This window comes from Nyctibius grandis, chromosome 12 (assembly GCF_013368605.1).
Source record: "Nyctibius grandis isolate bNycGra1 chromosome 12, bNycGra1.pri, whole genome shotgun sequence".
Taxonomy (NCBI): domain Eukaryota; kingdom Metazoa; phylum Chordata; class Aves; order Nyctibiiformes; family Nyctibiidae; genus Nyctibius; species Nyctibius grandis.
Genome location: NC_090669.1, coordinates 15,256,465 through 15,279,927, shown reverse-complemented (window position 1 = coordinate 15,279,927; position 23,463 = coordinate 15,256,465). Strand labels below are relative to the sequence as shown.

General features: G+C 36.5%; 1 protein-coding gene across 2 annotated transcripts in view; it reads right to left on the bottom strand.

The window, feature by feature from the left end:
• Nucleotides 1-23,463, bottom strand: part of CDH8 (cadherin 8) — a 132,084-nt gene that overhangs the window by 81,215 nt on the left and 27,406 nt on the right. For both annotated transcript variants that reach the window (XM_068411658.1, XM_068411659.1), the window contains one exon: nucleotides 12,517-12,811. In XM_068411658.1, the coding sequence (XP_068267759.1) occupies nucleotides 12,517-12,811 (295 nt within the window). The remainder of the gene's footprint in view (nucleotides 1-12,516; nucleotides 12,812-23,463) is intronic.

Genomic DNA, 23,463 nt, shown 5'->3' with positions numbered 1-23,463 from the left:
CTACAACAAACTCATTTAGCTAGAGACTATAAATTTGAAATGGTGCCATTTTTACAAGAAAGCCACTATTATAGTCCAAGTCACTGTTGTCCTAACTACAATAATATAGCAGTTTTATATAATCTGGCCCAACAACATAATCAGTTTCTTTTCTTCTTTATGTACCTAATATTGCCTTATGCAAAACGAAACCATTTTTTCGATAGATGAGGAAAATTTTAAGATGTTCAGTTAAAAAACTTTATGCATTTTTTTCTGAGGCACACTTTCACAATGCTAACGACCCTGTGATTAAATATGGACTGCAAAGAGATTCAACAGATTTTAATTAGTGAACACTTCTAATATGATTTAGCCATTAACCACTGCTGATTGTTTTACTGTTAGTGTCCAGTTCCATCATTTCTCTTTGCAACAGGCTAGCAATCAGAGATGCAATTAACAATAAAAGTACTTTTATATGGCTACGTAAGAAAGCCTGTGTTTGCTGGCAAACTAAGATTAAAAGCCATCATAAAAATAAGATGTGTGTGCTCAGCTAGTGCTTTTCTATTGTTTTGGCTGTGTTTTTATGTGCAAGTCAGGGTATGGATTCTGCACATTAGTCAGAAAGAAAAATACATATGCTGCCACAGGGAGCAGGAAAGCAAATTTTTTGGTGTGGAAGTGAAATATGTGTACTGAAAAAAAAAAATCAAACCTGTATGTTCTAGAGGAGGTAACGCATAGTCAATGCCAGAAATTTACATGAATCCATATTCAATGAAGCAACCATTTTGTTGAAAGATTGTAATGGCTGGTAAAAATATAAAATGTGACCATAATGCAACCTAGTGGGACCATGTTTTCTCATCTTCCCAGGGAATTCTGGGGTTTTTTTTTGCTTTTCTGGTGCCCTTTTGGTCTCCCTCACTCTTTCTCTCCTACTCTTCCCAAATCTTGACAGGCTTAAATCTCCATTCAATTCAGAAGATCTGATTACCAATCTGACAAGGCATTAAGAGTATATTTGCATTAAAAAGACCTACCAGTATTTACCAGCTGGTTTGTTTTTCTAAGAGGATCACTGTGCTTCAAAATCTCCAGCTAGATGTTGAGTTTGGCGGATAGTAGCGGTGCAGTCAGTAGCGGTCAAAGCGAAGCACTGTTTGTATTCAGCAGGTCAGATAACCATTCTTTCCAAAACGAAGCCTTTTCTTCACTGTCCCTCTTTGCTATAATCTCACAGGTAGCATGACAGTTGTTGTCATGGTAACAATTTTTATTGAATAAAACTGCAATAATCTCATAAAAAAACTGTATAACTTCTTGACATGTAAATTATTACCGCCTCAAAGCCGAAGAAACTTGTTCTTATTTGGCTTTCATTGTTGCTGATTTTTTAAAATACAAAACCAGTTTTAAGCCTTATCACCCTATATTATTCTATATGAGACCATTTCTAAACACAAAATCTATGAATTAGATTTCACTAAGCAAATAAAGAAAATGTATATGGAACAGAACTATGTGTACTGCACTTCAGAACTTGTTAACATATGCAAAATACACACATAAAATATCATTGGTGTTTTAAATTGCATAGCTTGGTGTCTATGCAGATACACACCCATATATATGTGGGTATGTTGTATGAGTGGTTTAGGGTTCTTTCGCAGATCGCACATTATTTCACTCCTACCTTCTACAGCAGTACTTGAATGTATTGTTATTATTATTAATAGCTACTTTATTACCAAAGCTCTAAAAGCCCAATATGTGGATCAGGTCTCACAACGTAAGAAAGTCCTCTCCCCAAAGACTCCAAGAGCCAAGTACCAGGAAAGGCAAACGAAGAGAGACAACTGAAGAGAGACCAGGAGGTGACAAGAGGATGTAAATCATCCGGGGAAGCAATGCTGTCAGCACACAGTGGTGCTGCTGCCTGACCTCCTTGCTGTCAGGTTAGCACACCTACCCCACAGAACCTACAGTACCCAGGCACCACGGAATAGTTTTCAGAACTGCTTTGAGAACAGATGACAGACGTCTTGTGTGGGTTTTTCAGAAGATCTTCCCACACTCAAAGGAAAGCATCTGAAAAATAGAAAAGCATTTGCTTTTCATGTGTCCAGTGGACCCCTTTCAGTGACAAAAAATTAATAGAGTTGGAAGACGGCATCCTAAGCAGTGGTAAGGGGTAGAGATCTGGTCCAGAATTGTCCACTAGAGAAAAAATGGGTAACTTATGCTTGACTTGTTAGGGAGATAAGAAGGCCAGAATGTATTCTACTATATCTATAGTAGAATCCTGTATACAACCACTCCTAGAGGGAGATACGAGAAAGAAAATTGTGTATTTTACAGATGTTATACTGATATATGGGTGATGAGAACCATATAAATACACAAATAGATACGTGACTTCACTTAATCTTCTGCAATGAGAAAAACAACAACAAAAGCTTCCTTACAATGAGAAATTGTACAAGTAGGAATAGGTCCCCAAGGGAAATAACAGAATCCTCCTCACTGAAGAGTTCACTCTGTTGCATAGGATGCTAGATAATGTATTCTAAGGGAAAACCCTAGAAAGACAGGAAGATTAACTAACAGGGTAATTTGTCTTTCCCAGCTGTAATTTATTTGACTCTAAGTAGTGAAATACTGTAATGCTGTCATGATCTTGTTTATGATGATTAACGTAAGGAAGAAGGAAACGACGGTTATTCATATAACTCAGTTTTAGGCTCAACTGGCTAAATTAGATACCTAGTTGCACTAGCTTTCTGCTCTGTCCAAGGGAGAAAGACAGAATTGTCCTCTCATAGGATCCATCTTTCTTGATTGACCACAGAGGAATCCAAATTAAATTAGCCAGCTAACGTAAATGCCTAAATTTCAATCATATGACCACTCTCTTATGTGTATGTACTCAAAACAGGCCATACTAGTCTATAATATCAACCCTCCAGGAACTTCATGCATGTAAACTGGCACACCAACATACAGAACAAGTATAAATCTTGCAAGACTTCTGGTTTTGTCTACATTATTTTCCATATATATAAACACCTGTGTGCACTTACATACTCATATAGACAACTGTATACACTTTCTGAAGTAAACTGCAACTGATATATTTCATATCCAATTTTTCAAAACTAATCTAAAAGATTAGAGTAAAAAAGCATTACTTGTTTGGTTTGCTAGCTTGTTCTCTATAAGTAGTCATATGTAATCATAGAATCATAGAATCGTTTAGGTTGGAACCGACCTTTAAGATCAAGTCAACCGTTAACCCAGCACTGCCAAGTCCACCACTAAACCATGTCCCTCAGCACCACATCTACTCGTCTTTTAAATACCTCCAGGGATGGTGACTCAACCACTTCCCTGGGCAGCCTGTTCCAATGTTTGATAACCCTTTCAGTGAAGAAATTTTTCCTGATATCCAATCTAAACCTCCTGCAGTGCAACTTGAGGCCGTTTCCTCTTGTCCTATCACTTGTTACTTGGGAGAAGAGCCTAACATTGAAATGCACAGAGAGAGAGATTTGAGAATCTGGTACTCTACAGACCTACAGGAAACGGCAGATGCTGCCCCAAAGAATTGATACTCTAAACCAAAAGTTTTAACATCTGAAAAGTCTGGCTTAATAAAGGGATCTGAAAGAATCAAATGAGAGTGCCTTGGCCAGCAGTAGGAAATAACCACTACAATAAACTATGAAATACCATGCAGGAAAATGCAAGAAACTTTTTCCTGTTTCGACCAGGAAAATAATCTTTTCGTATACCTCTGATATACTAAGTCAGGTTTAGCTCCATAACCAGAAGAGGAATCTAAGTTGTTCCTTCCAAATGTTACATATTTCTTAATGCAATTTTTAGAGTAAATAGTTTAGAAAGTTAATGAAATCTTTAAAAAATGTTAATATCATGCAGTATGTGTACGAGTCAAAATCTCTGAACAACTGAATATACTACCACATGTAGCACAACAATGTTTTTAGATTGCTCTTGTGTCATTTTAAGGACTTTTTATCATGTGAGGGGAATGGGAAAAATATATTGTATGCAAATGTGTAACTGCAGAAGTGTGAAAGGTTCTTGCTATGCATAGGAGAAAAATGCCTTCTGTACAGCCCACAGACAATGGAGCAAGCTGGCAGACTTCAGCATTTTACAGCAGTATAATGAGGACTTTAGGAAGCATGGCTGTGAAATCTAATAAGCTGCATATTTTACAATTTTTTGTGCATAAACTAATTGTTTTAGAACTCTGATGCTGCCTTTTTAACATGATCTGGAAACAAAAATGTTTTACATCAGAAATATATATTCAGATCTGGTGATGTAGACAAACAACTCTCTAGCAATTATCCTTGCTGATGTTACCTACTGCTTGGATTTAGCTTGTGTGAATCCAGTAAGATAGGACACTGCCTTTTCAGTTGTAAAGCTGGCAGTTCTTTCTTGCTACAACTTATAAGATGGTGCCATTAGAGCATCTGCAGGTATTCCTTTATAAATTCCCCTGGGTGGCTGTTTGTTAGGATTAGAATACAGTCTGTAACATCACAGGCAACAGCAGAGGGGTAAAATATATTTTATGTTTGGCTTAAAGAATTATGTTTTCTTTTAATGTTATTTTTTTTATTCTCCCTTTAGATATTACCCTCACTATGGAATAATAATTATTTGTGAGAGGTGTGGGAAATAGCTTTTCTTTTGCTCAGGACTTTTTGAAAGACTGCTTGTCTCTAATCAATTGCCTATTTCATCAGCATTCACTCTACGAGGTCCCCAGGCAAAGACAGTAAAATTGGATGATCACTGTACACTATATTTCCAAGCAGGAAAACAAGTACCGTAAGGCTTGTTGATTTCGATGGAAGTTTCAGGTTATGCTCAGGTGTATTGTATAAAAATATAAATAAATAATAAAGTAGCCCTGGCTGTTTACTGCAGAAATTCTTTCATTTATAACTTTCTGTTGTGAAAACAGAAAACAGCTGATATAATCTTATAGCTTTGATGTTCTGCTCGCTTTGTTTGGTAGAGTGAAGCCTATAAAGGCCAGCAACTGTAATCCAGGTTGCAAAAGCAGACTCTGAAATATTGCCCCCTCAGGCCACTGCGGAGCAAGCCTGTGGCAGCAGAGACCATCTGGGCCCCAGGGAAAGGGTACAGTTGAACCAGCTGCCCAGCAGTCCTTTACTGGCTGGTTCATGAGAAAGCCGTATTGACATCAGCTCCACAGGCAATTGCTTATCCTTCTTCATGAAGAAATATTAAGTGCTGCAGATTCAGCAGCTAAACAAAGACAGAGGTACCAATTCGAGGCAGGGTGGGGAATGATCAGCGCCAGAAAAAAAAAAACGGACTCTGAATTGGATCTGAGTCTCATTTTCCCAAATGTCAAGTGTGTCCATCAAAGACATGTCTAGCACAGGCCACCTGAATTAACAGAGTTTGAGGAGTACTGGTCCCTAGCATTCTAAACCTAAATCTTTTGTGTTAGCAGAGTGAAATAAATTATACTCATAAAAGTTTCTGTGAAAATACCACACTGAATTTAATTTTCTGACTTAGAACTTTCTACCTCATGGTTAGAACTTGTCTACATTTCCCACAATTGAAAAAAGAGAAAGTATGTTTCAGTCCAGTTTTCTGGCATTTTATAGAGCCTCAGTCTGGCAGAAATCTGTACTGGTCTACTTCCTCTCATCTGTCTGGTTTCCACCTAGGCATCATTCACCAGCCAGCAAATGGGCTCATGGCACAAGCATAGCTGTTTGGAAAAATGAAATGGTACGCTTTCAAAGCCAACAAAACAAAAAACCTACCACTGTTTTAAATATTTTTCTTCAAAATCTGAAATTTATGAAAATTTTGAAAAATCCTTGCTAAGAGTCGATTTGAACTTGTAAACAAAAGTGAATGTATCAGAAAGCTGGGTCAAAGACTTATTTTCATATAGTCACAGAACAGAAATACGATATGTTTGATATGTACAAAAGAAAGCAACCACAAAGAATTTCAGAGGCAGAATATCTGCAATAAGATCAAGATGTTTGTGACTGAGACAAGAATCATCCGGAAAAACGACAGTAGCACAGATTCTCGTAGATTACATAGGACTAGAGAAGCATGCACTTAAAACCGCCAAAATTTTCTGTGCTCTGCCCTCATACGATCGACATACAGCTATGTCTGTCTGTCTGTCCTCATCCTGTGAAACAGGAATGTCGTAGGAAGATGTATTCCTCTATATGGAGCTCCCTAAGGAACTATGACTTCAATTCTGATCCAAATGGCTTTTTCCTGAGGAGTTTATCTTCACTACGCCTCATTTGCACGATGTTCCTTCGTGCAAAGGGAATGCACGTGTGCAAAAAATGGAAAATTTGTGACAAAGTGCTGACAGTTAATGGAGAGGAAAAAGGGCAGCTTTTGTCTAAGAAACCACTACACATTAATAGCTCCATACTTGGCACAGGTAATTTAGGGCTTATTTCTAAGAACCAGAGAGTGTCTCCAGAACCTGAACTTCAAGTACTTGCTGCCATTGATACAAAGTATTTTCAGCAATCCCACTGATTTTAGCCATTTTGTATAAAGTCAATGACCTAGTTTAGTACACTCAGGACAATACAGGTCAGTGTAACTAAAAGGTCAGATTATAAACCCCTAAAGAGCAACATCATAACTTCATCCATGGTCCTCGAGTTCCTAACCGTCACCTAAGAGCAGCATAAAAAAATAATGACATTTTCAATCAGACCTCATGAGAAATGGAAAGTACAAAAATAATAGCACATACTCAGAAAAATATTTTTTCAAGGCTCAATAACAAGTCAAATTAAGGAGAAGACTGACGTGGTTTTGAATATATCGTAACCAATTACTTAAGGTTACTTATGACTTCGCTTTTGGAACTGTGTCTCAGTCACGCAGAATGTACAGAAGTTTTCAAACACATGCACACTCACTAAATAAATCTCTCACGTAAAATCCTCTTCAGTACCACAGCTAGAGAACTTGAATATGCACAAGATGAACATGCAGAGGAACAAGACAACATGAAGATACACATTTTTTTAACAGCTGTTACATTGTTACCGTATTTTACATCCGCCTTTTTTTTCCCTTAGCTTTTGCACTCCCTTTGCTTCTACCCTTTGGGCTAATTTCTAGTTGACCTCAGTAATGTAGTCCTTTTACTCCACAATTTTGTGACAAACCATCATTGATTTAACAGTCATGCTCAGTGCCTTAAAAATCAATGAATACATAGGAAAAAAACAGTAAGACAGTGTGGTTGATCTTGATAACATTTCAGATCAGGTTTTTATCGCAACTTTCTAATTTATCAAGTTATTTTATCACTTCATATCAGACACTGCATGTTGATTTCATATTCAGCAGATTTTGTCCTTTTGCAAACAATGAGAAGAGAGCTAGTATCTTTGGGAGAACAGGAAAGAAAAGCTACACTGTACAGTGCGCTTCTAGTATACATGGCTATACTGAATCACTCTGTTCTGCTTTTGAAAAAAAAAGATTGAATGATTTCTTATTTACAGTGGTGTAATCAAGGGCAAACTTTGCTCCAAAGGAAAACACTGCTAAGTAGATGTGCTTGCGCCAAAACTGGAAACTGATATTCTGACTCAATTGAAAGCCTAAACCCTTTCCAATAAAGACCTTTTTTCCCCAGTAAATAGTTTTCATGGAAGCATTTAAGGACAAAAATATTATTCTAAGCTTTTTCACATTGCTAATATTTTCAAGTGTTAAAGGCAAAAGCATTTCTAGAGCAATGGCACTGTATGTATTTTATGTATGTATGTATTTATGACAGGTTTTTTATGACTGTCAGGGAAATTCTTAATATTCGGAGATGATTAAAGTTTGTCTGGTTACCTTAATTCAGGCAAACTATGAGAGAATTCTCTTCCCTTATGGCTTTTGTTCTTTTTCCATCTGTGTCCTTTTTTCATCTGTGTCCTTTTTTATTTCACCAACACATTTGTCACTCTACTTCTGTCGTCTTCTGTCTTTCAATATGACACTAGCTGTCTAAACAGTCTTGGCTTCAGTAAGAATGAAATCAAGAAATTTCACTCCTCATTCCTCTCCTGAAAAAAAGATCCCGAAACTATACTGTTGGGAGACAAAATCCACTTTTGCTCCCATTATCACCTCTGCAGCATGCTTTCAGGGAATTCATGAATCTGTGTGTAGCTGAGAAGGCGACATAGAAACAGAACATACTCGGGGCGGGGGGCGGTGGTGGTGTGTGAGGGTTTTTTTATCTTTTTTTTCCTTTCCTTCAAATACGCTACAGGACCAGTTCCAATTACCCTTGTGGATCTTCTAAGATTGCTCATTTATTTACATAATATGCTGTCTTCATTGCAGGCACATACAGAGCTCACAGACAAATGGGAAAAAAAAAAAGAGTCATGGGGTTCTTCCTCCCAGAAGCTTAGCTGAATCTCTTTTTAAAAGGTTTTAACTGGGTTTCATTCCCAGTGTGTCCCTTTACATTTAAAAGTGATTAAACCAGATTTACAGACAAATTAAATTATTTCCTATTTGTGAAATGCAATACTGTTACAATGAAGTGATTCCCCAGATTCCACTTTTTGATCTTTAATTCCTTAAGAAAATTAATATCAGAATTAAAAGACTGAAGTTCTCAGTTTCAGCGAAGAACATATTCTATATATACACTATTAGCTTTCACAAGCAAATTCATCATTTTGGAGTTGGGGAACAGGGCTCACTATGGTAGATTATATAGGAATTACATAAAAAAAGGAAGGAACACAGGATGAAATAAGGGAAAATTCAATTTAGTTCTCAAAACTTTTTCTGGAATGTGCTCCTCTCTTTCCTCAAAGAGAGAAATAAATTATTTCAAAATAACTCTGAACACAGTGACGATGCATACCACTCAGTATGCACGTGGGGGTGTGTTCTGTGAAGATAGCTGAAAAGTGAGCATCATTCCTACCGGAGATAACACAGAGCAATACTAATCGTCTTTGCAGCAAGTAGTGGGAGGAAAGCCATGCAAATCCTTTTCTTTTGTTTTAGTAGGGAAGCAGGATTTTCCAGATATCACTGATATAAAACATAAAAACCAAACAGGCTGGATTGTGGCCATATATGTGTGATAATCTCACGCATTGGCATACACACACATACATACCACATACAGAAAGTTTGCACATACATTGCTGTTTTCACATCCCCATAGCGTATCATTCATGTTCTAGTCATGCAAAGTACCACTGACATTCATATAACACATCTCTTCTAGCAAGGAACATAAGACCAGTATCTAACGTACCTATTAGAAAAACTGTGTTGTGTTAGAACCTCAATATTACGCTACCGAATAATGAAAGGTTAATGTGTTCATCTGTATTTTATGCATTGCTTTCCACTGAGGTCCAAAAATAAAATGCCTTGTACTGCATCTTCATTACATAAGTACTATATATATAAAGCATATGAGTTCCTCTTCTGTTTCAGAGCAGACAGAATTGGTATAAGCATTTTGAGGAAAGAAGAGGTTTAGTAGAACTTTGTTTTATCCTGAATAAGAACACTGCCTAGTAATGACTGTGTTGTAGAAATGTCAGGGCTGAAATTAGCAGTGGGTGGAGATGTCTTTAAGGGGAATTAAGTAAGTGGATAATGGAAGTGAAATACTCTTAGTGTGGCAAAAAAAAAGAATCCTTGAACTCTGAAAGGAGACAGTTTTCTTATAAACATTATAGAGGAATTAAAGTAATTTTAAGAGGACTAAATTTAAAATAATTTACGGAGCATCATTTAGTACAGCTCTTGATGTTGCTACCTGTGGGTTAAAAGAGGAAGGCAGAAGGAAATACTAACAGCAACACTGGTGAAGGGGTGAGATTCTCATCTTCAACTTCCCAGCCTTGAGATTTGGTTCCATCAGAGATTAAGACGCAGCCTTGACTGCGTATGCTGCATAGATTTTACAGTCAATCATGACACATGTAATGCAATGGCAAACATACTCTGAGATTTGAAGTGGCATCTGAGAATTATGGGTGGGGTTTTTTTTCAACAAAAGAGCAGGAGTGTATGTTTGTGCTTCTTTAGAGAAATAGCTTGTAAACTTGCACTCCTAGGAATGCCACATAAAAGACATGCAAAGATCAGGGATCATAACCGATAAATGTGCAAAATTTGTGTAGTTTCAGTAACAAAGGTAATAAAAGGTAGACCTCTGACATAATCTATAACAAATTTCTACCTATATTTGTGGTGTTAGAATAAACTCATTCTGGACCAAACTCTTCTACGCAGCCTAAGAAGATGTGAAAATATGGAACTACATGATTTCAGAGGCAGTTCAGTGAAGAACTGTTTCTCTTTCCCCGACCGTGCTAGGGGAAACAGGTGAAATAATATCCTCCGAAAGTCAGCCCCTTTCACTGTTCCCTAAACTGACATCTATGTCCAGGCATCGGTCATTTCTTCTACAATCTTCTACTACAAATTTTTCCCAGATAAAGTTTTGTCTTTTAGTTCATCTCTCACGACCTTCCTTTACATTTTCCCCTCCTCTTTCACCCTAACACTTTTCTCAATTGTTTCACTTTCCCTCTCTTTTGTTAATGTTTTACCTTTTATTCTCTTGCTCTCATTGCACTTTTATCATCTTTTAAACCTCATGTTAACCAATTCACTAGATTTTTATTCATCTGATCTTCTGTCTAGTTTCCTGTTAAAGTTTTTTGGTTTTTTTTTTCCCCCTCATCTTCTTTACAGTGAATACTCCTTGGATAGGGGCCATGCCTTTACTAAGGATTATTGCTCATCTGCACAGATATAAATTATTTTTATAGCAGCCTTTGTGATCAGAAACCATCTTTTCTTGTCTGCATATATCTTAATTTTCTTTTTTCCTGGAATACCAAACAAGTCCCATTCACACAAGGATTAACTGCCTTCAATTTCCCTTCCTTCTTCTCCTACTCCCTCCTTTTCTTTTCTTTCCTTTTTTTTTTTTAATATATTTATTCTATTTAATTAAGCTATTTTCTTGCCTAGAACTTGCAAAAATATCTTCTGAAAACAGGTCCATATTATGTTTGTGCTGCTGTATAATTAAAGTAACTTAACAAATTAAACCTATGTTTGGTAAAAGAACCGACATGCAGGCTTGAAAATTCACCTATCAGTTTCGGAACAAGCAATTCAATGCAACCAAGATATGAAAATCTGTTGGACAAGTGTTGATTAAAAAAATGAAGCCTCAGGTATCACTGTCTAGTCAGCACACCATGCTTCCATTTGAAAATGACTTGGTACAACTCATTGTACTGAATGTGAGTGAGAGGAGGGTTCTGGCTCCTCACATTCCTCCTCTTTTTAACTAAATAAAACAGAATGGTGGTTTTGAAACTTTTTGATAGGATGCTGCTTTATTTTACAAAGTGCCTTGGCACTCCTTCAATTATCTTGCTTTGACAGATGTAGACTGAAAAGCACATTATCCTCAACCTAATACTAGAAAACATTAGAATTTACTCTGTGTTTCATGGCCAGATTTTGATGTCTTTGCTTATACTGAATTCTTATATTACCCTGAAATTGACTCTTTTGGTTTGATAGATGTACTTCCCTTTTGCTTTAGTGACAGCTAAAGATCACCTGCACTGGATATGTATGTATCAATAAGGACTGAGGATCTGAGTACATAAACATGTACCGCTGTCAGTACATAGTTACACATTTGTAAATATAGAAAAAGGGATAAATTATGCAAAAACATGGATTAATATCCATGAGGAAATAAATTCACACTAATCTGACAAAATGAATAAATATATGTAAAACGTATTAAGAAGATTATTTCCTACTCCTTTTTCTCCCCTTTCACACAGCTAATTTCCCTTTTCCCCATCTTCTTCCATAGCTTTCTCTGTTTTCCACTTCCATCTTCTGTGCAAATCCTATGGTTAATTGGTTAAGTCCACCCTAGAGTCTAACCATCAATTCCCAGACACAGCATCTTTCATTTCAACGTTTTTGGCTGGTTACAGTTGCACTTAGAGGAAAACAAATAAGTATGTATCAACATACTGCAAGTGCTACATCTGTCTATGAAAATACACAAACAGATAATTAAACATTAACAAAACATCAATAGGATTAGTGTCATGTTGGAAAAATCTTGATAAATTCTTCTCAATAACAATACTTTAACTACAGCATCATAAGGGGAATATAAATTTAGCCCATTAAAGTGCTGTTGGACAAAGAAAGACACATTAATACATCTGTTCGTCATCTTCTTACTACTAAGGGACTCTACTGTTGTGTTGCAGACAAAAGCGTTGGCCAAGAAGAGATCTGAAAATATGCAAATTAATGCTAACAACATAATAAATATCTTATTATTCATCAACAACTCAATGGCATACCGGCATAGTTCAAACTGTGAGTAATCAAAGTTAATTGATGTTTAGACATACATACCTACAACAGACATTTCTGGAACCGTGGCATGATATGGACCATCAACAAACTCTGGGGCATTGTCATTGATGTCTTGAACCTTAATAATGAATTCTGAGGGAGGCTCCAGAGGTTTGTTTGTGTCCCTGTCGACTGCTTGAGCTGTTAGAGTGTATTCAGCTTTTTCCTCACGGTCAAGCCTTTTCATTGCATGAATGTCTCCAGTCTTGTCATTGATCACAAAGATTGTGCCAGCTCCATCTCCTGACAGAATATACTTGATTTTACTGCTGCCAGGATCCAGGTCTGTGTGTAACTAAAAGGAAGATAAAAGCATTTTAGAGACAAAAATTATATCCAGATTTTTTTTTTGCATTGGGCTAACCATACGTTTTGTCAAGCTATTCTTTTGTACTTTAAGCTTAGCACCAGTGATCCATATCTCAGCTTGAATACACAAGGAGAGCAGGGATTTGTATGCATACTAATCAAAAGTGAATGTAATCACAAGCATAATTGGACTTTCTATTTAAAAAGCAGCTGTTATATATATTTTAAATACCTGTTCTAAAATGTCAATGTCTTCAGAACTATTATCAGCCAAAATGAACAAGCACAAAATGTCCTTAACCTATTAGATCAAAGGGCAAATGAAGGAGTAACAATAATATATATTTTAATCTAGTTTCTTATTTTTACTTATTACTTTCAGCTTATTTTCAGGTGACTGAAAATGGCTGAACACTGGCATCTATGTAAATGTCGTGGTGGACAGCATTCACAGAAATTTAGAACCATATCACAACTTAGCTGTTAGCAGAATTTAAAAGGTTCCAAGTTCTTTATTCTAAAAGCAATCCCCTGAAAAAAAGCTTTGTTAAAGCAAATTTCCAGAAATATAAAAAGAACCCTTACACACATCTTCCCATTCTCCTCAATGTCTCATTAGAAAAAATAATATTTAGATTGTGCTTGGCTTTTTAAAAAACAAGATAGGACTATAATTACCTGAAAGATTATGGGAAAATACTCTTTTTCTTCTTCAGCTTGAATTTTTTTGTTAATTAAGAGCCTGAACTGAAGAGCACTGGAGACAAACAGAAGACTTCCATTGATTCTTTTGTAGGCTCAGAGCCAAGTACTAAATATCAGATTATCTCCAATAATTTTTAACTTGCGAGGGTGAGCGCACCAATTGGTGGACCATATGTATTAGTGTCAACACATTCAAAAATAGAGGATAACAAATTAAATCTACAGTAATAGTGCTTGAAATTCTATTTACTATTAAATCTAACACAATATGAACACTACAAAGAAGTGAATAACATCATTAAAAATGTAACTTGCATTTATTATTATTTATCTCTGCCTCACAAAAGATAGTCCGAAGGAAATATGCACAGCCTGTTTAGGATAGCTGCAACATGACTTACAGCAGCTACTACTAGACTTCTTCCTGTTTGCTCATTTTTGTGCAGACAGCTCAACAGAAATTGTTGCTGGTTATGCATTTTACTCTTCAATTGATAGCAGCGGTTGCTAGGGCCACGCAGCATTGTCATTTGATATAAGAACCTGTATTAGAATATTAAAATAGGTGTGGGAAAAAAAGCCTTGTAACACTGGTTACAGCCAAGCCACAAGTAGATTTTTATGTCATACCGCAAGTAGGCTCTGCAGGTTCTTCAGTAGATAATTGGTCACATACAGTTATATCTGCAAATTAGCTGTTCAGGAATAAATGCTTAGAAAACTCGTTAACAGCACCTTACAAAAAGGAATCTCGAATTGTTGCAATGAGCCCAGCAGCCAATGGCAGTCAGGGCTGATTTTCCAGTTGATCTGGTTTATTATACATACAAAATCCTGGGCCATCAGTGTATTCTCTGCTCTGCAATAATGGCAGAACTCCCACGGACTACAAGAGGTGTAACTTCATCTTCTGTGTTTTGCTGGGCAACACATATTACCACACCATTGTTTTAACAACTTTTTAAAAGCACTTTAAGTGTCTGTGATTATGAATGACTCAATCCAGTTCACTCTTCCTACCCAACCCACATGAACATACACATAGACATCAAGTGACAGCTGAGTCCTTTTTCCAAAAACTCAATCTGTTTTTCTTTTTGCAGTTGCCATCAGCTTTTACTTGAGAGCAACCAGCATAATTTACATTATGTTAATATAAGTTAACAGCTCTCTCCTGTTGGTTGGTACTGCAGTTTTGTCTGCTCAATAAGGCATGTTCATACAACTTTTTTTTTATCTTAAAAATTATTATCCTTATGAGCAGGATTATACTCAATCTAGGTGTCAGCAACATAAAAAATTATTTTCAGGGTCCCAGAGCCTCTCAAGATCAGTCCAGAATCTGTGTTTTAAACAGAATGTTTATATTTTAAGCATCTGTTTGATCCCTAAATAAAATCTATACATTATTAACATTGCATACGAAGGTTTTGGTAGAATATTCATATCTGAATTACAGTGATGTCGTATCACAACATTGCCTGGACACACACAACTCAGCAAAGCAATTGGGAACATCTCAGTTCACCCAACTACACAGAGCCTTACAGTGAAAAACTGTAACCTGAATTTCTAAAAAGGCACCACACAGTTATTTGAGAATGCTCAAAGATTCTCCGATTTGCTAATAAGGAGAGGCTGTTAGTATAATCTCCAGTGTAAGTTTTATCCATATTATCCAACAGAAATTATGGTTCATAAATCAGTTCTGATATAAATTAATGCAGAGCTATAAAACCTTTGCAGTGCTAGTAAGATACCAACAGGTAAAATGAAAAAAAGTCTACGATTGCTGTTAACTTATTAGAAGAAACAATTGAAGTCCTTTGTACCAAAAGAAACAAACAGATATTACTACTTGAAGCACTATAAAATGAAGGGCTAAACATTAAGCAAAAAGTGGACGAGCTAGAAGCATTTTATAATCTTGAAGTTGAAACTGAGTCTGATTAGCAGAAGATCGGTTTTTTACCCAAAGATTAATAGTGGCAAAAATGACAGTAATTGTTTTTTAGTTCTTAGTAAAAACAAGCTATAACAGCATTTACTGAAATTGTAAGTACTTTTTATGGAGAGCATCCAGGCTGACAGATTAAAATATGTTTTCCAGGTTTTGAAGTTCTTACACTCTAATATCAAAATATTATAATAAATGACCTATGGAAGAGCCATTTTTCCAAAATGATTTCATTGTTTGGATTCAGGATTAAAACATCATCATCTACTTAGAAAGCTAAATCACAGCACTGAAGTGAAATTCTAAGCCAGAAAGCATAGTATTTTTTTTCCAAGTAGTATTTCCTCTGTTCTACCAGATGTGAATGATAATTTACAGCAATCGTCAAGCTTCAGCAAACTGTGTTCATGTGAATGGCCAAGATCATTAAACACATAATTATATAGGGTCTAGGTGAATGACAGAGAAGCATAATGAATATGATAAATGAATATCGGTTTCTGTTGAAAAAGCATTACAAATGTTGTAAATGTGAAACGGCTTTCCACACCTGTAGCTTTATTTGTTGTGCCTGTGCTTGAAAGTTGACCTCTTTATTTCTCAGAGCAATATTGAGAAATGTAACAAGAATTTCTATTTTAAAAAGGAGACATCTATAGCTAGCCCCTGTGTCCCACTACTAGATAGCATCCCAAAACAACCAGAAAAGCATGTTTACTGGAAAACTTAATCATGTTCAAAGTGAGTCAAGCCCACTTCCTTTATGTGAGATTCAGTTCATTAGACTTCAAAGGAAGTGAAATCATCTTCCTCCATCACTGCCCTGCCTGTGGGACTATAAATGCAAATCTCTCTCCCTTAAAATAGCAGATGCAACTCTATCACCCAATTCGTGCCTGGATTTATTGCAACAGGAGAGGTTTTGGATCCTTTCCTAGTTTTAATGGTGATGCAGATGCCCTGTATTAATACCCTACTAACGGCTCCCATGTAGCCTCAGCACAAGTCCTTCCCTAAAAAATTAACTTCATTCAAAATGCCCCCTCTGAACACCATAGTTTCTAAGCGTTATTCATTCCTTTGCTATTCTGTGTTATAATAAAGATAATAATCAGTGAAGCCAGTGTTAATGGTAACAGCACACACAGTGTACTTCCAACAAAACTAACATTTTCACTAATAATGAATGCGTATCTAAAAGTATTGCCAACACACTATTCAAATATATAACATATATTTATAGTCTCCCACGTACATACATTACAAACATGCATAATTACAATCAATGCAAGAGAAATTGCAGAGATGAACCTTTTCAAAGAGCCTCTATATTCTGTAGATGTAAGAGTACTACACTGCAGTAAAAAACAAATAATGAGCATGTTACTGTTACTAAATTCTCCTACTCCATAGATATTTGTTCATCATATTTTTAACTACATTTTCTTAACAAACACTTGGTTCAAAACTATGTATGCAACCAAGGACTTAATGTGTGGACAAAGGCTGCAGAAGCTCCAAGCCAGATTTGTGAAGTTCTTTTGCAATTCTGAGTACACAGAGAGATTTATGAGTCTCTTCTGCAGATGGAAGCTATCTCACCTGCTCTCAGTCAACTACCTGGCAAATCAATGGTGGTCAAAACAACAGCTTGCTCAGCACAATGAACTGCTTGTTCAAGCCATGTGTTCACCATCAGAAAAGTACATAATGCACTTGGGTCTGGTCCATACCCAGAATTAGCAGGAAGCTGTTGGACTGGCCTTTGTAGTAGGATTGGGCACTTCAAGTCCTCTCCAGGTGTGTTGTTGATGCACAACTTCATACAGACTAGCCCATAATGAGATGCATCATCAAGGGGAGGATTTGTAACCCCAATTTCCTCATATTAGTAAAAAAGCATAAATACATCCATAATTCACAAGAGGGGAGAAATCTACATATTATGAAAATGCTCCTGGACATTTTTAATAAAGAAATGCAAAGAAGGCATTATATAGTCAAGTTTTTATTTGAGTTTGTTAGAACGTAATTAATTCATCCTTGTGTAATTACAAGGGAATTATCCCTTACTTGTTTCAAGGGAAAAGGCATAATCTGCGCTTAAAACTTAATTTTAAAATTTGCATCATTCTTCTCCTTCTTAACTCTGGAATCTTTTTTAAGGGATTAACCAGTGCATCCCTGGTTTTCACCTGATGTTACACAGATATACACAACACACACCAACACTAACACTTCAGGTTCTTCTGGTTTTTACCTATGCCTTGCAATACAATTCCTCATTTATGAGGCAGACTCCATTTAATGAAGTTAAGAGACAGAATTTTCAGCTTTTAGGACTCTTTTCCAAAACCGCTGGGTTCTAAGAAGCTCTAGCTCATTCTGTGGAACTATGGAAGGATTTTAGTGACTTTTACAACCATTTATATGTATCAATGCTTTCAAAACCTGTAATGCACCTTACTCATCATGTGTTTCTTTCTGTATATGACTTTGCAGGGTTTTTTTTCCTAAAAATATGAACATCATTAGGTGTTACAAAAGGCTTTTGTGTATACTGTTGACGTGTTCTTGACAAAAAATGGACATTGAGCACGTTTATTGATGACCCACAGTTTAAAAAATCGTTCATAATTAAACTATTATAGATAGATTCAATTCATTTGCACACAACGCAGAATTAATGAAGTGAATGTAATTTCAATTTAATAGAATCTTTCATTTTCTCCATGGATAGGCTGATCCCATCTTTAGCAATGGGAATTATAGCTGCACAATGGGGAAGAGGAAAACCAAATATTCTGCATTATTATTCAGGGTAATGACAAATGGGGGCACAGACTTGATGTACCTGACAATGTCAGTACTTGGAACACTTTCAGAAAGGAAACAGACATGTCGATGGGTGACAAAGGCTTCATTTAAGATATGAGAATCATGTAACTTGAAGCCTCTGGAGTAACTGTCAAAAGACATTACTGCTCACACTTCTCAGCTGCAGTTTCATAACCATATTCAAAGAGAATTAAAGCAATAATATCCCTAACACTTTCATTTAAGAGTGTAATCTGTGCTTTTGTCTGCCTCAGTTTCCTACCATGTCATTTGAGTATCTTTGATTCCAGATGGCTTCTTTTATGTTTCTGTTCTTTGCTACTGCTTTTTTATTCTATTTGATTTGCTAATTTTGTCTCTGTTTATATTCATACTGCAACTGTGCACAAACTGCTTTTCATTGCTTACCTTTGGTATCATCTTATAATACACTAGAGTGAACTGCTGTTTAAAAGCTGAAGACAAGATTGGGATCTAACAATCTGTTCTAATTCACTGATTATGACCAGCTGATGCAAGAAAAGAGCTCAGGAATGTGACTGAATCTTGGAAAAATCATCCAGAGCATACGACTACCCTAGCCATTCCTGAACAGCTCTACACACTTATTGCCAGTTAATCACAGTATTAATTTTTAATTAGAATTGTTATGTATTGCCGGTGGTGTTTCACAGTTGTTCCCCCTGCCAGGGGAACTCCCTAAGAGTGAGAAAACCATGCCCCCAGATGCAAAGTCTTCCCCCGAATCCACAATCACATCTTCATCTTCAGTGTTTGTGGTGGCAACAAAGACAAGATAATTTATTGCTACTCTTTGCTATCTTCATTCCAAAGCATGGTCTCAGGTTCGTTTTTCTGTATATATTTCTTATATACCTTGCTGCCTCTGAATCCTTATGTTGAACCAGACGATAACTAAAGCTTTCTGTTTTCCTAGTTCTGGCCTTGGCCCTTTCCATTTGGGAATACCATCTGTCTTCCCTTCTGTCCTGAGAACACCGCCACCACATATGACCTGTGTCCCACTGCAGCTTGGACTGCCGCCTTTAGTTACTGCTTTCTGCAGCTATTTAACACCCAAGTGTCCTGTGTCAAGTGGCCTCAGATGGCTGGCACCTTTTTGTAGTTGGCTTTCTGCCTAGCTTGGAGTTCCTGTAACTATTTCTGATCCCAGACTGCTGTTCCTTTCTCATGTTCCAGCGGACACTGCTCCTGTAAAAAGGTCTTGATTTTTTTAACCCAACTGTTTCTGATATTTGGAAACATGCAATGAAATTGTGTCATATTGCCAAAGAGGAATCCTTTCCCATCTCATTTACTTCTCTATTATTTAATCTATAGTGTACTGTGGTTCACCACAGGAGATCTGAAAGCTGGGTATAGAGAGCCTCAAAAATTGCATGCTGTTATAGTCTTGTAAAAGATATTCCCTCTTCTGTGTCTTTATAGGGAGAAAAAAAAGTATCTGTCTGTCATCTCCTACTGTTTGGGGCCAAGCACTTATATTAACAATTCCAGTGCTTCAGGCATTATAATTAACAGTGCCTCCTGCACTTGTCACTCTTTTCCCAACTTGGTGAAATAGCAGTAAAGTCATTTACTCCCTCCTTCATCTTGTCAGTCTTGGACACAAATTATGCTGTAGTTTTTACTACCTGTAAAATTGTGTGAAGTCTCCACACATGACTTCAGAAGACTGTTCCCTTTTGGCTGTCAATTTCTACTGCCAGCAGAGTCTGTCTTGCTGCTCCTTCCTCAATATACACCAAGAATGGGGAAGGCTGTAAAAAACCATAAGCCATGGGAATTTCCCATTCAACGTGCTAGCCAGAAGATCGGCAGTTCCTATAGACCAAATCCTTCTCTTTTGTTGCTTTAATCATCATCATCTTATTCACACTGTTCTGAGCTTTTCTTCCATGTTGTTTGAGCTGTGTTTTTTCTTTCTTCCTTAAAAGCTTCTTATAATTTGCTAGGCTTCATTCTCAGGCAGAGTACATTGCACTTGAGCACTAAGACCTCTTTGTGTTTTTCAAATGATTTTCTCAAGTGAATGTCAGAGTAATATCTTATAATACATACTCTCAGAATTGCAGAAGAGGAATAAAAAAGTTAATCACTACATACCCACAGCAGTAATTTGAAGGCTGCTTACAAAATCTGTCAAACTAGACAAGCAATAGCCTAGATCAGCGAAGGCAGAAAAAAGTACAATAGGCCAGTGTAGTCAAAGGTGACAGGATATTTCTATTTATCTAAGCATATTTAAGTTGTCATGATTTTACTGTCCTTCAAGGCTCTGCTTTCAGCTGCTCTCACCACCCCAGCTTCTGATCATGCTTTGCTCACAATGATTAGGAGGATCCCAGTGATAATATTTATTAAGAAGAAAGATGGGTTATATAAGAATTTCAAATCCATGCAGAATGCATTCTGTTATTTAAGGCATTTTGTAAACCTGAAAGCATTAAAATACCTTTTTTTGAAAGTAATTTTTCAGACTTAAGATGATTGCTTAGCACACTTCAGTGTCTGAACATAAGGAAGTAAGTACTGTCTAAAACCACATAATGTGTAAAGCTGGCAGTGCAAATAGAAAGCTTTTTTCTAGCAATTGGCTGTCAAACAAATCTACAGTGCAGAAATATAAACATCAGCTATGCAGCCAGATTTGAGCTAAAAAGGAAAACTGTTGAGAAGGTAACAGTGAAATAAAGAGAACTGAAAAATTAAATTGTGAGTACTTACATATTGATTATCTTATAAACTATCTCCCTACATGTGATAATATAACTTATTTTAGTGTACTTACACTAACCTGTGCACTGTCCACATGGGTACAGTATAAATTTTTTCTTATTAAAAATATTTTTCAAGTTACTTGGAATGTGAAAATAAACACAGCTAAGAAATGCTACAAAGCAAATTCCTTATGAGATGTCAAACAAAGCATTAGTTCTTCAGAGTTACTATATTTGCAGTTACATAGAGTGTCATACATCAGAATAAGCAGATATAACATGAGGATAATTTGATTATTTTCCCCCATTTTCTCGCAGTTAGATGTTTATTAGGAATAACTCATGCAGAATTGTAAGTTATTCAGAAGAACCTGGTTGAAACTAGTTATTATGATTTCATGCAGTTTCACAAGAAATTATCTGCCACATTACTTGTGTGGTTTTCAAAGCTTCCTAATGTAATTTCCCATGCATTTCCACTAAGTCATGTGTTCCTGTGAATTTCTTACAAACTGACTTGCAAAGGTTATGTCTCTCATAATGCGATCAATTTGCAATACCATTAAATTTGAAATATTTTTTAAACCCCTAGAGATAGTTCATAGCTTCTGCCTTTGTTAATGCTTTTCTGGAAGAACTGACAGAGGAGAGGAGAACACAAACCATTACACATAGACAATATTAAGTTTGCAGAAATGAACCACTATGTCCATTCCAGCAGCGTTTGGTATTTAGTAATGTATTACCTCTGATTCACTAGCAACTTGTATTGAGTCCTGCAGTCCCCTTCTCAGTACATATGGAGACTAAAGTCTCAGTGACAATTATCACTTTCTTTGGCACGTCAGATAACCTGACCTGTTTCCAAGAAGGAAAAAATAGCAGTGCTATGATTATACATGTGGGCACTATTTGGAGTATTTATGTCATTTGTTGTAAACACCTATCCTACCTGTGATTCAAAACATCCAAAATTTGGGGTCAATGTCCCATCAAAAAAGAAACCCTGGCTCAGCATGAATACAGACAAATTGCATACAAATCAGTATCACAAAAGCTGTACGTGTGCAACATATGTCAGTCTCAAAACAGCCAGAATCCATACAGACTTAGCAATGATTTAGTCTAGACCTTTATCCAAATCGTCTGAGCTCATGGTGAAGACTCCTGTGGGAGGCTGCAGGAGACATCTGTACTAATTTAATGATGGTTGAATCACTGTCGGTTTTCTCTGCCCACACAAGCTTGGTAGTGCTCATATCACTCTGTGAGCACAGAACAGCCAAAACCCTGTATGGCCCTCTCCCCGTTCAGCTGTTCTTTGCATTTCTCTACTGGGACATTCTTCTTAGAAAGGACAGGTGACCAGCTATCTTGCACTAATATCTTTTGGGGTTGTGAACAGCAGAGAAGATGCACAATACACACTAGACTGAAATTAAGAGGCAAAGAAACATAAAATGATTTCTCAGGACCTCTTTTCAAATGATACGTGTATTCCCCCTTCTTCAAAGAAGTGATTATTAGATTGCCCACTAGAGAATGTAATGGCCATAAAAGGAACTGCAAAGGAGGGAAACAGCTGCATAAGGGAGATCCTTGAAGATCTCCAAGGACTCTGCTGAGGTTTCTATAATAAAATGAGTTCAGGTACTTATTGGAAGGGCTCAGAAAAAAAAAACAAACAACAATTTTAAAAAAAAGATGAGAAAGAGGTACAATAGTAAGAACTGAAGTTTTTAAATTATCCAGATTATACCCTAGATACAAGAATGACACAAAATCCAAATATCTTATGTACATTCCTGTTATTTATCTGAAAGAACTCTACTGAGAGAACCAAATGACAGCCAGTTAGCTGGGCAGCTGACAACTGCAGAGTCAGTACTCATCTATAAATAATGATTATTAATTACTTGTATTACAATAACACATAGAGGTCCTTGTTGTCACAAGGGCTCTGTTATACTGTGTGCTGCAACCTTCATTGAGCTTACGTCACTGTCCTCTGCTTATGGTGAAATATCAAATGGCTTTTTTCCCCCCTTCCTTTCTTCTGAAAAAGAGACAAGAAAGAATGAACCCAGAATACATAATTTTAGAAATGAGTTTCTAAGACATTTGCTACTTTCTACAATTACCACCTATGGATTCAGTATGGCTCAAACTCATGGAAAAAATGGTGCTGAACTCTTGCATAAATTTCTAGTCCTAAGGTGATTATTTTTAAAAATTTTTTAAATGTGAATGGTTTTAGGATCTGATATAAGACCCAGGAACTCAGTAGGAGTCTCTATCTCAAATTTCAAGGATACCAGACAAAACCCTGTAATTGAAATATACATAGAGTTATAAAGAAAGATACAGAATCAAAGACATCTCCCCCAAAAGAAAAAA